General features: G+C 43.2%; 3 protein-coding genes across 16 annotated transcripts in view; 2 read left to right on the top strand and 1 right to left on the bottom strand.

Moving 5' to 3' along the window:
* Positions 1-96, top strand: part of LOC121338435 (translation initiation factor IF-2-like) — a 2,410-nt gene extending 2,314 nt beyond the window's left edge. The window contains exons 2-3 of the mRNA XM_041409385.1: positions 1-10; positions 81-96. The exon at positions 1-10 is cut by the window's left edge and continues 339 nt beyond it. Coding sequence (XP_041265319.1) covers positions 1-10; positions 81-96 — 26 coding nt within the window. The remainder of the gene's footprint in view (positions 11-80) is intronic.
* CUNH17orf58 (chromosome unknown C17orf58 homolog) lies at positions 7-4,236 on the top strand. Of its 2 annotated transcripts, none has more exons than XM_041409538.1 (4): positions 7-239; positions 327-407; positions 1,917-2,108; positions 3,194-4,236. In XM_041409538.1, exons 1-4 carry the CDS (start codon positions 137-139, stop codon positions 3,379-3,381), a joined length of 564 nt encoding a protein of 187 aa, XP_041265472.1. In that variant the 5' UTR covers positions 7-136; the 3' UTR covers positions 3,382-4,236. The 2 variants fall into 2 exon arrangements, with proteins under 2 accessions (XP_041265472.1, XP_041265473.1); XM_041409539.1 differs by having other exon boundaries at positions 1,920-2,108.
* A 3,013-nt stretch (positions 4,237-7,249) lies between these two features.
* Positions 7,250-14,294, bottom strand: part of BPTF (bromodomain PHD finger transcription factor) — a 52,373-nt gene continuing 45,328 nt past the window's right edge. For 9 of the 13 annotated variants that reach the window (XM_041409448.1, XM_041409444.1, XM_041409449.1 and 6 more), the window contains 4 exons: positions 12,570-12,762; positions 11,587-11,671; positions 9,654-9,840; positions 7,250-8,155 (listed from right to left, as the gene is read on the bottom strand). In XM_041409448.1, coding sequence (XP_041265382.1) covers positions 8,119-8,155; positions 9,654-9,840; positions 11,587-11,671; positions 12,570-12,762 — 502 coding nt within the window. In that variant the 3' untranslated portion in view covers positions 7,250-8,118. Of the gene's footprint in view, positions 8,156-8,284; positions 8,901-9,653; positions 9,841-11,586; positions 11,672-12,569; positions 12,763-13,667; positions 13,842-14,294 lie in introns of those variants that run through there. The other 4 variants (XM_041409447.1, XM_041409450.1, XM_041409451.1 and 1 more) reach the window with 3 other exon arrangements.

A 14,294-nucleotide genomic window follows, 5' to 3' on the forward strand; every position in this document is an offset into this window, starting at 1 on the left:
CGCCAACAGCGTGGGGGCCCCGCGAGCCGCCCCGGCCCGCGCAAAGGCGGTGTCCCTGCTGGAAACTCATCCTTTCCCAGACTCGGAGCCCAATGATCCTGACACGCCGCACCACTCCAACCGAGCGGGGAAGGGAATGCCCTCCAAAGAGCCCGACCCCTCCAGGAGGAGCCCCAGACCCTCGTGGGTCACCAACCGCTGGGCGCCCAGCGCCGGGTACCGGGCCGCGCTGAGGGGAGGTAAGGGACGGGCCCCGGAGCTGCGGCACGGGGCGGGGAGAGATCCCCGGGGCCCGCTGCTGCCCTCAGGCTGTGCCCCTGTTGCAGACGGTGACACGGAGAAGGTGTGCCTGAGCGAGTGCGGGAAGGAGCGGGACGAAGGGGAGGCTTTCTGTGCCAGCGAGTTCGGTAGGTGCTGTTCCCCTCAGCCCACAGGGCAGAGCACCTTCTGCCCACTTGTCACTCATACTGCACTGCTGCTTTTAAAATACTGTGATTAAGATGTGGTAAGTATGTTAGATAATTACCAAGTATTCAAAAAGGACCCATCACAACTCTTCATAAACATACTTACCCTTTCCCTACCTTGGGCTGCCCTTTTTTCTGTTTCCTCTGGAGGAACAGTGTCCTTGTGACTAGTCAGTGGAACTGAAAAGACCAGTTCTTTTAATCTAATGTTTTAGACATTCTCAGATTAAACATTGGAGCTGGGTTATTTATCTATTACTATTTAGAGCAAGTTCGATTTTGGGGATTGAAGTTTGAAATTAAAATAAAATGGTGAACCAAACAGAAAGAAGGCTGTGATCCTCTCTCTAGAGAGTATTCTTGAAGTTCCTTAGGATTCAGTGTCTTTAGTCCTTGTGTTCACATTGATGTAACTAAAGGTGGCAGGAAACAGCCTGGTATTTTTGTACAGACTTTGTTTAAGGACAAGCATTTTCTGACTGAAACACTGCCTTGTGCTTACACAGTTGTGAAACAGATACCAACTTTTTCTCACAGTATTTTAAGAGATAAGGAAAATACAAGCCCAGTGGTAACAGATGTTTCCATTTGTAGAACATAAACACGTTAGGAGACATCTGTTTTCTCTAAATGGAGAAGTCAGGAAGTGCTTTCTACAAATGCTGTCCTGCTTTGGTTTTACCACTCTCACACATTCCTGTCCAACATGGGCTTCACAGCAACCCGACCTCTGTATGTTTTAGCCCTTAACAGCTCTGCTCCTAAAGTGAAAGGACAGGTAGGAAAAGTCTGAGCAACAGATCAGCCCAGGTTCCACAGCAGCCATCCGAGAGAGCTTTTCCTTTCTTTATATTTACAGTGCAGATAAAAGAATAAATGACTGGATCCGAGTTCTCCCCCTGAGGCAGGTGTAACACCAGGTGCAGTAGCCCCACTGACACACAGCTGTTTTCCCAGCCCTGCACTCAGCTCAGCATTTGCCAGAGCCAGAAACTGGGAAAGCAGCATGAAGTGATTGCCTGAGCTCCCAACACAACCTACTTGTGCCCCTGTCTCTTGGTATGACAAGGGCCTTTTATTTCAAAAGCCAAAGTGTTTCATTACCAGCTTGGCTTTGTACTTCATTGGGAAGTTTTAAATTTGAAAATTTTAGTTTGTTAGGTAAATATGCCCAGTTTTTATATATCAGGATAGAAAATGGTACTAAACCCATTGCCTTCTTCCCTAAGAAACATCTCAAACCTGTAAAGCACAAGGTTTGCAAAGCAGCAAGACTTTAGGCAATGACCTCACCAAATGTGATTATTTGAATTCCTGCTGCCCACTCCTGAGCCAAAGGATTCCTGCTGACACTTCCTTTACAGCATTTCAAATTACAGCCTTCAGACATACCCTGAAAATTGCCCTGATATAAAATCTGATGCTATTTTCCCCTCTCCCTTTACCCAGCAGTGAATGGAATAGTTTATAACCTGGAAAGCCTGGGGAATGGGGTGCAGTGGATTACCCTCCTGGTGGGCAGTGATGGACTGTACAAGATGAGCCGCCTGTATGTCACTCCTGACGCCGCCTTCTTCCGCGTCCACGTCTTGGTTGTGGATACTTTGAACTGCAGTAAACCATGTCCAGACTTTAAACTTGGTAAATCATTCCAGCTAAATCCATTCTGCTATTCCTCTGCATGCACTGCAATCTCAGTCTGCCCTACTTTAATAGGCTTAGCCTGGGTTGTTGGGAAAATTTGGAAGAAAAGTGTTTACTCAAAGTTGAGGCCTTTTTTCCATCCAAGTTTCTCAAAACTTTTGCAAGAGAACCAGCTGCATGAAGAAGTCAGGTACCAGTGCAGCCCTTTCTTAATTCTGTCCAGTTCCAAAATGATGGCAAGTTTTCAGGGTTCCTAAAACAACACAAGCAAGAGCTTAAGCTGGTGTCTTTGTAAGTCATTCCATTTTCCTTTCGTGAGAAACAACTAATCACTCTGAAAACTTAAAAAGGTTTATTAAACCTTGACAAAAATACAACAAAAGGACTATATAAGGGAAAATCGCAGCACTGGGAACTGCCCGAATGGATACCACGTGGCTGGCTCATCTTCAAGATGGGTGCTCAGTCTTTTACACCCTGGGGGGTTTCATCAGCCAGCCCCAGCCCCTCTCGCAGTCTGTCAGTCAGCTCTTCTTTGCCATTTATTGGTGGAGGCTGCTTCCTTGTAACTTGAGTGGAGATCAGGTGTTGCATGCCTCACCCCCTGAGCACCAAGCTTTTCCATTCCCCCCTGCCCCATGCAAGGGACACACGTGCACAGCTTCTTCTCCCTGTCCTGGACCACCCTGGCTGCTGATGGCAACAGTACAGGGGGTGGGGGGAAAGGGAACAATGGGGAGAGCAGAGGACGCCTAAACTGCAACAGCATAACTATACATCACTAAAGCCTTTCTTAATATCCACACAATAGTTATCCCTTAACTGCGAGAGCCAACCATCTCATTATCCATCTATAACACTTTTAAGTGCAAGTTTATAAAATACCAGCACTCCCCTCAACAGTAAATCACCATTTCCCTGCCAGCCCCACCCCAGGTCCCAGCGGAGCTCAGGGTGCCCCGTGTCCAGGATGTTTCCACAGGCACAACTTGGCGTCTGTTCCCAGCGCTGGAGCCCTCGGAGCGACGCCACCGACTCCCCGAGGCTCAGCGGCCCCGTGGGTTTCGTTCCTGTCGTTGCAGGCAGCAGGTACATCGTGATGGGGCGCATCCACCACAAGCGCCGCCAGGTGCCCGCCGAGCTGCTGCCGGCGCTGCGCGGGCGGCTGCGCCCGGGGGACGGCTGGGTCGGCAGCGGCAGCGGCTACGTGAGGAGATTCAACAGGAAAAGGGATCTCAGGGTGAGGGCAGCGCGCTCCCAGTGTCCTTAAGGCTCCGGGGGCTCCGTCCAGGACGTGGGAGCGGCGGGATCCACCCTCGGAGCGCGCCTGGCCGCGGGCAGCGCTCCCGCCCGGGCCCGCGGTCCAGCGCTGCCTCTGTGCTGCAGCCGACTCTGGGAGCCTCGAGCAGGCGCCCCGGCGAGGCTCAGCGCAGGAGTCGCTCTAGGGAATGTTAGCCGGCCGTGAATTTGCTCCAGCTGCTTGCAGAGCCACAGGTTATTGTTGCTTCCCCTGCTGCAGTGTGCCCTGAATAATCTGTAGTAACTGTAATGCAAAATTCTGGCAGTTTTTTCATCAGTACACAACAACTGCACTTTGAACCCTTCACCTTGAACACATTAGATGATACCACAACTTTATCTACATAGGATGTTCACTGTGCTGTCACAGTTCTGCTTAATGCATTTGATTTCAGAGAAACCAATACCACTGAGTACCATTTGTATTATTTTTGTCTTGTCAAGCATGTCCATAGTATTTCTGAAAATTACACCATTCTTCCAGCAGAGCTGGATGTTCACACAAAGCATACAGAATAGAGTGTAATAATTTGAGTATATGAGCACTGACTGAAAGCAAATCAAGAACTGCAAAACACAAATGCCTGGTTGCATTTACAAGTGATGGTGCAGGGAATGCAAAATGAGCATGAGCTGCACAAACTGGGTGTGCCAGGGCACTTCGTCCCAGAGCTGTGCTGAATGCCATTCCCCAGGAGAAATATTGCCAAGCTTGTACTTGCACAAGAGTAAAGTTACTTTTTAAATCAAAATGACAATATTTTATTACCTTCAGTGTGGTGAAATTGAGATGTTTGTTGTTCCCAGTTAGTATTCACAAATAATAAGTCTGTACAAGAAACTAATAAAATGCTCATGAGGTTCTTCTTTCACTGTCCCCTGGGTTCTGGAAGACCCAGAAAACTTACATAATGATGTTGCACAAAGGCATCTCCTTGTGTGACAAGTTGGCTGAGGATTTGATACGTATTTATATTAAGAAATGTAAAAAATGCAGTATAGCTTAAAACCCCACATACTCAGCGACATGGTGTGACCTGCCACAGGAAGCAGTGGCTTCTATAGAAGCATTTTGTTTTGAAACTGGGTAGTTCTGACACACTGTACTTGTCACACACCTCTGCAGCTTCATTTGGTGTCACTGGAAAGCCACGGAGCAGGGGATGGGATGGGCTACACTGCATCAAGTATTTCCTGACATGGAGCCAAATACCAAGAGCAAACATCTCCTATTTGGGACCCCAAAGGCTCTTACTGGAGGACAGAAATTTACTCACAGCATGAGTCTACCTAAGAAATACCATGTCTCACTTTTGGTATGTGGAAGACTTTGCATGGAACACAGCATGGATTGATGGAATTTTCCTGAGAAAATCGGAGGGGGTTTTGATTTGGCAGGAGGACTGTCCTGGCAATGAATCAAAGCTCTGGAGTGACTGGGAGGGACAGAAGGAGGAAGGGTTACAGTGCATCTCGAGTTTCTTTGTTTCTATTTTCAGGGGAAGTCCAGGGATTAAGCAGCAGCTCCTCCAGGCATCCCCCAGCAGCAGAGCCACTCCTGTTATCCTGCTGCAGCCCAGGGCAGCACGGGCACAAACCAACCTGTGCCTCCCTGGGCCTGGCTCTGGGCCAGGACAAACACAGCGCTAAGGACATCCCAAGCCTGAGTTCAGTGCCCATAACTGACACAAAACACTGGGATACAGATGTTGCTCTGGGAGCCTGAAAAGTGATTTATCCCACCTTCTCTCCCTGTGTTACCAAGTCCTCTTACCTTTCCCTTCTTCACTGGAAGGTCCCTCCTTACAATGTTCCCACAGCAGCTGAGCAACAAATCCCTGTGTGTCACAGTCCCACTGACTGGGGCTGGAGCAGGAGCAGGACTGTTGCCACCAGGCTCACCACATACTAAACACACCTCCTGAACAACAACAATTCCCAGACCAGGATTTCCAGTCTTGCACTTGCTGTTCCAAAACTCTCCCAGCAATAACCCTCCTGGGAACGGGATGGCACTCATGTCCAACAGCTGCCATGGTCATTTTGGTACCTCAGTCACTAATTTCCTTTCCAGCAGGGTAAGTATGGAAAATTCTGCTGCCACCAACCAGAAATCTGGGTGCAAAGGAATAACTGTTCTCACCCTGCCTGTCCAGGAGTTTACTTGAGACTTTTGGGTAAGCCCAACTTCTTACTGTACTTTAAATCTCCATTAACTTCTGCATTAACTAAACTGAGATAGAGGATAATTACTTCAAATTTGAGGAGACAGAAAAGTCAAGCTGGCACAGCTCACATTATCAATATCTTAACATATGACCATTTCAAAACAACTGTTGCAATAATTTATAAAATACAAAGAAGACAAGGACTGAGCAGAGATCACAAATCTTATGAACTTTATGCTTGATGGCAGGTGGGGATTAATTACAAGTGATTTATTTTCTGTAGCACCATTTAACTATAAAACATCACCACTAGTAAATCCAGAGAAGTACCATGACCTGCCCAATGGCAACTGAACACATTGAAACAGGCTCTCATGGAATCACAGAATGGTGTGGGTTGGGCAATTAATCAGCAGCATTAAATTGCATGTATGGATTATCTCCCTAATCAACCAAGACCTATATCCAATAACATTATCAATGTTTCATTAGAAACACCACCAAATCCATGTCAAACACATTACTTTATTTGTCTAGGATGATGTGTCCTGTAAGGTACAAAAAAGTACTCTTCAGTTTGCCACAATTTGTTAAAAACAGCAATCTATTGCCTACAGGTAGGAAAGGTTTAAACCATGTCAATATGGATTTAGGTAAGAATAAATAGTACAGAAATGCTGAGAAGTTGGGAGGAGATGCAGGATATGTCCCAGTGCTGCTAAAGGTGAGATTTTTCCTTGTGCCATTAAAACACAATGCTTACAATATGCAGCATTTTTTTAAAAACGTCAAAGGACAACATAACCTAAATGCAACTACTCTTCTTTGCCTTTCAGAAGCATAAATGGATTATTGTTTCCACACTGAACAATTAGTAATTTTCACAGATTGGTTAAACGACAACATTTGTATGTACAAAAACACACGGGTTTTTAGTAGATAAAATCCCCCCAGAAGAACCTGAACACCTGAGCTGGAAGTGTAAGAAAGGGTGGTCAGTAGCAACATCTTTTTTAAGAAAAATAACAGAGGAGGTTCTTGCATAGCAAGGTGTGAGGTTAAACCCAAAAGGAGCTTATCCATAAATCAGGTAAATCCCAGACCACTGTAGAACAGAAGCTGACTGTGAGTTAGTGCAAAAGCTGGTCAGGTGGGTGAGGAATGCAGAGAAACCAGGGCTGGGAACCACAGACAGGTACCAGAGCAAGTCAGTCACACCCAGGAAAGGAAAAGCCTCCTCATCTGCAATTTGCATCTTCTTGGGCTCCAGTTCAGCCCTCAGGGCAGCGCAGGAGCCCCCCAGGGACACAATCACAGGTGGTACTCCCCATTCCCAGAGCACCTGGCAAAGGTCACTGGGCTCCAGTGGGCACGAACACCTCACCACCAGCTCCTGCCCTGTGGGAATGTCTGACCAGGATAACAGGGCTGGAACCACCACCAGCTCCTGCCCTGTGGGAATGTCTGACCAGGATAACAGGGCTGGAACCACCACCAGCTCCTGCCCTGTCCCAGCTGGACAGTCCTTCGGGCACCTGTGGAATGTCTGATGGGGATGGGCCCCACTCCCTGGCCATTCCCACCCCTGCTCCTGCAATCCCTGCACTCCTGCACAGATCCCCAGAGTGTCTCACACACGTGGCAGCGCACACTCAAACACACCTACTGCTGTGGGGAGAACAATGATCTCCATTTATTTTGTTTCATATACATCCATATTTTGAATTTTAATACAAAAGAAAAAAAAATTAGAATCTGACAAATGTTTACAAACAAGATACCTTCAAATAGATTTTACTCAGTTCAGTCTGGTGCAGAGTAAATGACAAATTGTACTGTTTGTTATATTCAAGGCAACAGAGTCTGTAGTCCATGACCACTCAGCCCAAATTTTATGCAAGCTTGTTTTTATCTACCATGAATGATAAACTCCTTGTTGATTCCCAGTCCTGTGTGTGTGCACATGTGTACATAGCAGCTCCTTTCATAGAAAGAAAAGACATCTAGAGGTCTTCTTGTACTTTTACCTACAGGAATCATGTTAAGATACAGAATGGATTACATGGAACCAGGGCTGGATTTTATAAGAAAAAATAATTAGCTGACAAATGAGGGCAGCAATAAAAAAGCGTCTTTTTTGCAACAATAAATAAATACAGTCAAAGTTTTCTGTGTGGACTTTAAACCAGCTTCTTCACTGAAGAACAGACGTGGCATTTCCATGGAGTTAAACGTGACCCCATTTACTGTATCTTTTTTCTTGCTCTCTTTCTCTCTCTCCTTCAACAAAACAAAGTTTTCCTGCTTCTGCCACAATAGTACAACAATTTGATCTTGACAAGAAAGTGGTGCTGCTGATTTTTATTTCTTTGTCCTTTGGACAAAATAAGCCAAGAATATAATCTGACTGTTGTGACCAATAAAAACGCAGTTTACATCAAGTCTTGTCAGGATAACCTGACTAAAAACATCTGGCTCCTTAATTAAAAATTGTCAGACAACCAGATCCTTGCTCGTGTGTTTGGTTAACACGCTGAACTCTAAGAAGCTGTAGACTGCAGTTTGTTGTTATGGGACCTGCAGAGTACAGAAGAAAGTGAAGAATTAAGCACCCTTTAGTTTGGAGAACACAGTTGCTGCAAGGTGTAGCCAAAAATAAATCACAATAAGGGAATTATCACCATGTTGCTTTCATTTATTTTTTTCCCCCTTTAGAAAAAATAATAATTCCTGCTCTGAATTTTTAAGCCCATTTTCTCCTCCAGAATAGAAATATTTCAGTACTTGTAAAATGCAGTGTGTCACTGGGATATTCCAAAATGCCTGAAATCAGTTTTACTCACATATTTACATAATAGTAGTCCATCAAATAGAAAGCAAAAAGACATTTTTTAGTTTTTAATATTTATAATAAGTTCTACTTTGCTTAAATTTATTCAATAAGTCTTTGGATTAACTTAATAGGAAAAAAAAAACTGAACAGGCATGTTAAAATCACATTTTTCTAAGCAGAGTTCAGTGAAACTCCTCTTTGACATTCACAGTTTTATTAGTGACTTAAACTAAAACAATAAAATACAAGGTTTCCACGATGAATTTTTCATTTTTCTCAATACAGTATTTGAGGAACAGAACAATGTTTTTGTTAATACAATTATGTTCACCAGTATGACTGCTGGCAACAGAAACAACATTTACTTTTTAGACAAATTATCTGGATTTTTAGGGCAGTTTAATGTAATTGGATTGTACAGTAAAAGAAAGTGACCCCAACATCCAGTTCTGATTCCAGTTAAAAAGTTCAGACTAAAGATATCACAATCTGCAAGAAAAGAAAAGATGGATGGTATAAATGAAAAACAAGAACAAAAAAGATGCAGCAGTGCAATCAGTGTGCAAGCACAGGGAGTGCTGGGGACCCAGCTAATGGCAGTGACACAAACATGGGTTGAAAACTACCTGACAAAAATCATTCTTACAGCATTGAACTGGAAAGAAAAATGCATATTCTTTTTCAGGAATGTCTATGTAAGGGAAACACTCTACATCAGCCCTTCTTCAGGAGAAAAAATTAGAAGTTTAATTTTGAAAGGTAAATTTTGAATTAGGTTTCATTTTTTGTACCTATTTCAAACCTAACTTACTCCCCTGTTTCAAAGGTGATAAATGATAAAAAGATGAGAGGAGTAACACTGAAGTATTTTAATTTATTTCATTGGATTATAAGCTTCACAGCAGGATTGTCTCTTACTAGCATGAGAAGTATTTACTGCAGAGTAGAACATCAGCACAACTCAGACACAGTATTTGCCCTGATCAGAAATTATTAAGTTTTCTGCAGCAACAAGTATCACTCAAATTTTGCAAATTCATGGTACCACCCGAATTTTTAACAGCTCCTTTTGAATAAACATTCCAAAGTAACCTTCACAAAATCATATTTAAGCCTTAATTTTGACAAAATTTTCCAGGAAAGTGCATGGAGCAGCAAAACCCTGTGCAAACACAAGATAACCTTAGAAAGGAGATTTCAGGGGCCAACACAACACCTGTGGTTAGGAACACTCCAGCTTACCTGCTTGCCTTAAATCCTTTCAGTTTCTGTACAAAGAAAGACTCGAGCACTTCTGCACACTGGTAAAAAGGGGAGTCACTTGGATTGTAGTAACGGCAGTTATCAAAAATTTTGGTCATGTCTGCCACAAACTCCGTGACCTTTTTGTAGTAGCGTTTCAGGATTCTTTCTTCCATGGTAGCAAGGTCTTTAAAGAAACCAAAGATGATTTAAATGAGAGACTTTGATCCTAAACAGAAAGCTACATTGTCAAGACTGTGGGAAACAAGGCATTATCCAGATTAGAGGCTTTTCCAGGAATGCTGCTTGTCACTGGTGACAGCAGCAGGTCTCCCTCAGAAGAGACCCTTAGGCATGAATATGTTGTGTGCAGGTAAATTCAATAAAATGCAAGAATCACCATGACCAGGGAAAACCTTTGCAAGGAGCTTACACTTTTTCTGAAGAACTGAAGGGAAAAGAAGGTCAGACAACCAGGATCCAGGTACCCTGTACATGTAACAGCTATCACCTACTGATTATCCTTTGAACTCCTGCCTTGCTTTGAGTGAGCTATCAACTGAATGAGTTGAGTGAGCTATCAATTCTCACGGGCATGTGCACATTACACATGGCACAGATGAAAGATTTCAAGTGCAGGGTCATGCAAAATGCCAAAGCTCTCATCCTTACTGACCAGACACATTAAGGAGACAGGAATGGTGATGTGAGTAGTAACTGTCCTATTCTAATGCAAATATCAATTAAAAACAGGGAGAGGAACAAAACCCCTCAAATAAAAATACTGAGTACATGTCCAGTAGCATTTCCAGTCAGAAAAACAAGTATCTGCCCTTGCAAAAGGTCTTAAGGTGCTTATTTTGTAATACCAGTGATGACAGAACGTGTGCAAACAACTGCAGATGGGTCTGGATTACCTGGTGTATTTTACTCAGATTTACTTGTATTACCAATGTCTTCTCCTCCTACTTAAGCCAGAAAGGGCTAAATGCACTTTTGTTTGCTCCATCAATAGTACTGTTATTTGAGCTTTCATTTAACCCATCCATCATGGAAAAAGAGTTGTTCAGCATTGTCATAAAAGCACAGTCCAAAACTTTGGAACAGGAAAGGACACAATTCCTAAACAAAATATTATTTTCAGTCAACATACCACATTTTGCCAAGATACTAAACTGAACTTTCCTATTTCTAGGATGAGTAAGGAGTAGGTGAGAAAGCTCTATTGACACAATGGCTCTCATTTAGAGGTCTGAAAAGGTATTGGTTCAATACTGTAAGGAAAGGAATAACACTCCCAACACCACTTCTGTCAGGAAGTAGATTTTCCCAGGTTTCACATGCAAGTGCTTATCCAGTTTTAACTGGTGAGCTCTAAGAAGATCAGAGTAAAGCACTGGAAAGCTGCAGCATCTCCCCTTCCACTTTGCCCACCTTCACAACATCTGAATCCTTTTTTCCCCTGCAGCTTTAAAGACAGATTACACATAATACAAAATTGACTATACTATCAAGTCAGATGAATATAATTTTGAACTCCATCTTAAGGTGCCTGTCACACATCCATAGCATCACCTCCTCCTCAGCCTCTGGAGTACACATCCCAGCCTTTGGAGGAGGAGCTCATTACAGAGACAGACAGAAAAAAATAGTCCTCTTTGAATACAGAAATTTAAAACCATGAATTCTATCTTACTGCTGCATTGACTTCCACCTTCATCTCTAAGACTGGCAGCATTCAGGGTGAAGCAGTCAGCCTAAGAGTACACAAAACAGCCCTCATGGACTTCTGAATGCATCAGTGAGAATCACAGTGTTTCACCTGCCTAACCTGTGTATTTTGCAAAATATGGCTGGAAGTGGTCAGGAGGAAATTAACTTGCTATTCCAAAGCCCAAACCCACTCACTCAGGCTGCTCTCACCACCACTTACCCATTGGTTCTTTGATGACACCATAATAATCTGGGGCGTCGTTGGGATCTACTGGTTCTAGGAATGGCCATGCCATCTTGTGAGCCTGGCAAGGAAACAGGAGAGAATGAAAACATACAATTAAGTTAAATTAGGCACTACTAATAGGTAAATATTTTCATCCTTTTATCTGCTGGGGTCTGAATTTCAGGAAGAAGTGCAGCATTATATGAAAAGGAACCAGTTCTCATCTGATGATTGGGTAAAGTTTTAAATGTCAGTGACCCACTAGTTGGGCTTCAAAACAGGAAACTGAAATTCAGACATAACAGGATACTGTGCTGAACAGGCTGCAGGGAAAAGTATGGAATGAATTTACTGAGAGTGCTTTCAAGTACCCTGAAATTAATACACTTTTATAAATGCACGTAAAGTACAGGACAATGCAAAATATTACTTACAGTATTTCTGTTATCATAACTTTAAGAATTTTACCAGAATTCTTAAAAATTCCTTATAATTGTAGCAGAAAAGCCTATTTGGGAGTGACAGACAAACCAGAAATACCAGACACTGTACATAATTCTTATTATGAGGATGCCATCATTTACATGCTGATAATGATCCCTGTGAGAACTCCTGAAATCTGGTAACACTCAATTCAAGTAAGGAAGTGTGGATCCCAACCCACAGCAAACTGATCTGGGAACAGAACACTGCACCTTCCATACCCTGTGCAGCTGGGCTCCCACTCTGCCTTTTGGGATTCTAAACCTGCTTCCTTTAAAAGCCTTTCACTGAAGGGATTGTTTAGTTTCACCCACCCAGGAGCAGCGATTCACTAATTATTGTAAATATTCCCCAGCACAGTAACACCAAGCAGGTTTGCAGCTGACACAGCTGTGCTATTCCCTCAAATCTCAGAGCGAATAAGGAGAAATCCCCCCTTCCCCCAGAGCCCCTGGCTCTGTCCCACTCCCTGGTGCTGCCCCCCTCGTCCTCACCTGCAAGGAGCGCAGGACCCTCCTCAACCCTTCGTAGTCTTTATCTGTGAGTGGACTGAGCACAGTCATGGCATCCTCTGTGGACTGGCACTGGGGGCACACGTACTCATCGATGAGATCCGCCTCGCTCTGCAGGATGCCCACGCAGCGCCCGTGGTACCAGTTCTGACAGCGGTCGCAGCCGATGTAAAACCTGCAAGAGCCAAAGCGGCTGTCAGCGCCTTCATCTATTTCAAGTCCAGCTTACATTAAAACACATAAACCTGCCATCCCCTGCACACAAGCAGATACTTGGCATGATTAAAGACAACAGGTAACGTCAGATTTCGGAGTGACAAATTCTACTCCGACTGCTTTTGTATTTACAGACCATTTCAAAACATGTTCCTAAATTTTATACTTTCAAGCAATCAAGATTTCAAAAATAATTCCTCTGCTTTAGAGATGAAAGGAACAGTGTAAAGCCAGAAGCCTCACCCAGCCAGTATCCAAACCAATTCAAGATGCATTTTGCACAAACTGGACTACAACTAGGGCTTGTTTCACTCCACACAAGCACTTTTCATATGGAAGCTTCAGCCTTGTAACTGAATACAGAGGGAGTATTCTATGACACAAAGCCTTACAGTAAAAAATGTATATAATTCACACACATATGATCATATACCAACCATATACCCCCCCCATACGAAAATTATGTTCTCCAGCCAGATCAGATTTAAGCACAAAAGAATCCACTAAATACAGCATTTGTCTTTTAGTCTTTCTAACCATCCCCTGTTAAAGAAAATAAAATAAAAAAAAAAAGAAAATAAATCCCAATTTAAAGTACATGGTGTTTTAGTAGTTTGTTGTTAAAAATAAAAAATAAAAACCACAATACATTTTGACTGCCCTGAGGGACTTGACTTTTCCTAAACATTTACTGAACAGAAACATTCGGGAAGGGGAGACAATTACTGGAAAGCAATTTGTATTACGAATGAATACAATATATGCAGAATAACTCGTTTTTTACTCTTTGCAAGGAACAGGAAAGCACAGTCAGAGCAGTTTTGCTACCTAGACATGGAATAAGAGGTTCTTATCCGAACTCACTGCGACTCATCATAAGGTGTTCTGCAGATACAGTACAACTCCTCACTGCTGCCCTCTTGTGCCCGTTTACACTCATTACAGATGTACACATCCATTTTCTTAGCCTCCTTTTCTGTGATTCCAACACATTCTCCATGATACCAGTTAGTACAAAGATCACAGCCAATATAGAACCTAAAAGTGTTCACAATGAAAATGACAATGTAATTGTCATTTCAAATGGCATGGCACTTTTCCCTGCATTTCTCTCTGATGCACTTGATGCTGGGCTACTTTCTGTCTCAGCTTCCCTGCTCCCTATTCCTTACAAACTAACAACTCACGCTGCAGCTAGACTGGCAGTAAGGTCGCTTGGGTCAATTTTAATTTGACAATTCATCAAAATGCACATGTATTAATATGTACATATTAATATGTAACCAAACTTTGACAAAGCTATGGGCTAAAAATCTACTGACTTCAACGCGTGTGTGAAAAACTGTCAAAGGCACAAAAAGACAAGGCCAAAGGAAAAGGTTTACATTTTCAAAATTGCAGCTCAAAAGCCACTGAAACATTTCCTTAAGGTTTGAAAATGTAGGTCTCAGTTAATTTAAAAAACAAAAGCAAAGCGCAAACACCAACTAG

Source organism: Onychostruthus taczanowskii, unplaced genomic scaffold, assembly GCF_017590055.1.
Source record: "Onychostruthus taczanowskii isolate IOZ18803 unplaced genomic scaffold, ASM1759005v1 scaffold30, whole genome shotgun sequence".
Lineage (NCBI taxonomy): Eukaryota > Metazoa > Chordata > Aves > Passeriformes > Passeridae > Onychostruthus > Onychostruthus taczanowskii.

Bases quoted from the DNA above. Each gene is read 5' to 3' on its own strand.
- CUNH17orf58 (XM_041409538.1), top strand. From the start codon at position 137: ATGCCCTCCAAAGAGCCCGACCCCTCCAGGAGGAGCCCCAGACCCTCG. The intron at 240-326 runs GTAAGGGACGGG...CCCCTGTTGCAG, and splicing joins CCGGGCCGCGCTGAGGGGAG to ACGGTGACACGGAGAAGGTG. The intron at 2,109-3,193 runs GTAAATCATTCC...CTGTCGTTGCAG, and splicing joins ATGTCCAGACTTTAAACTTG to GCAGCAGGTACATCGTGATG.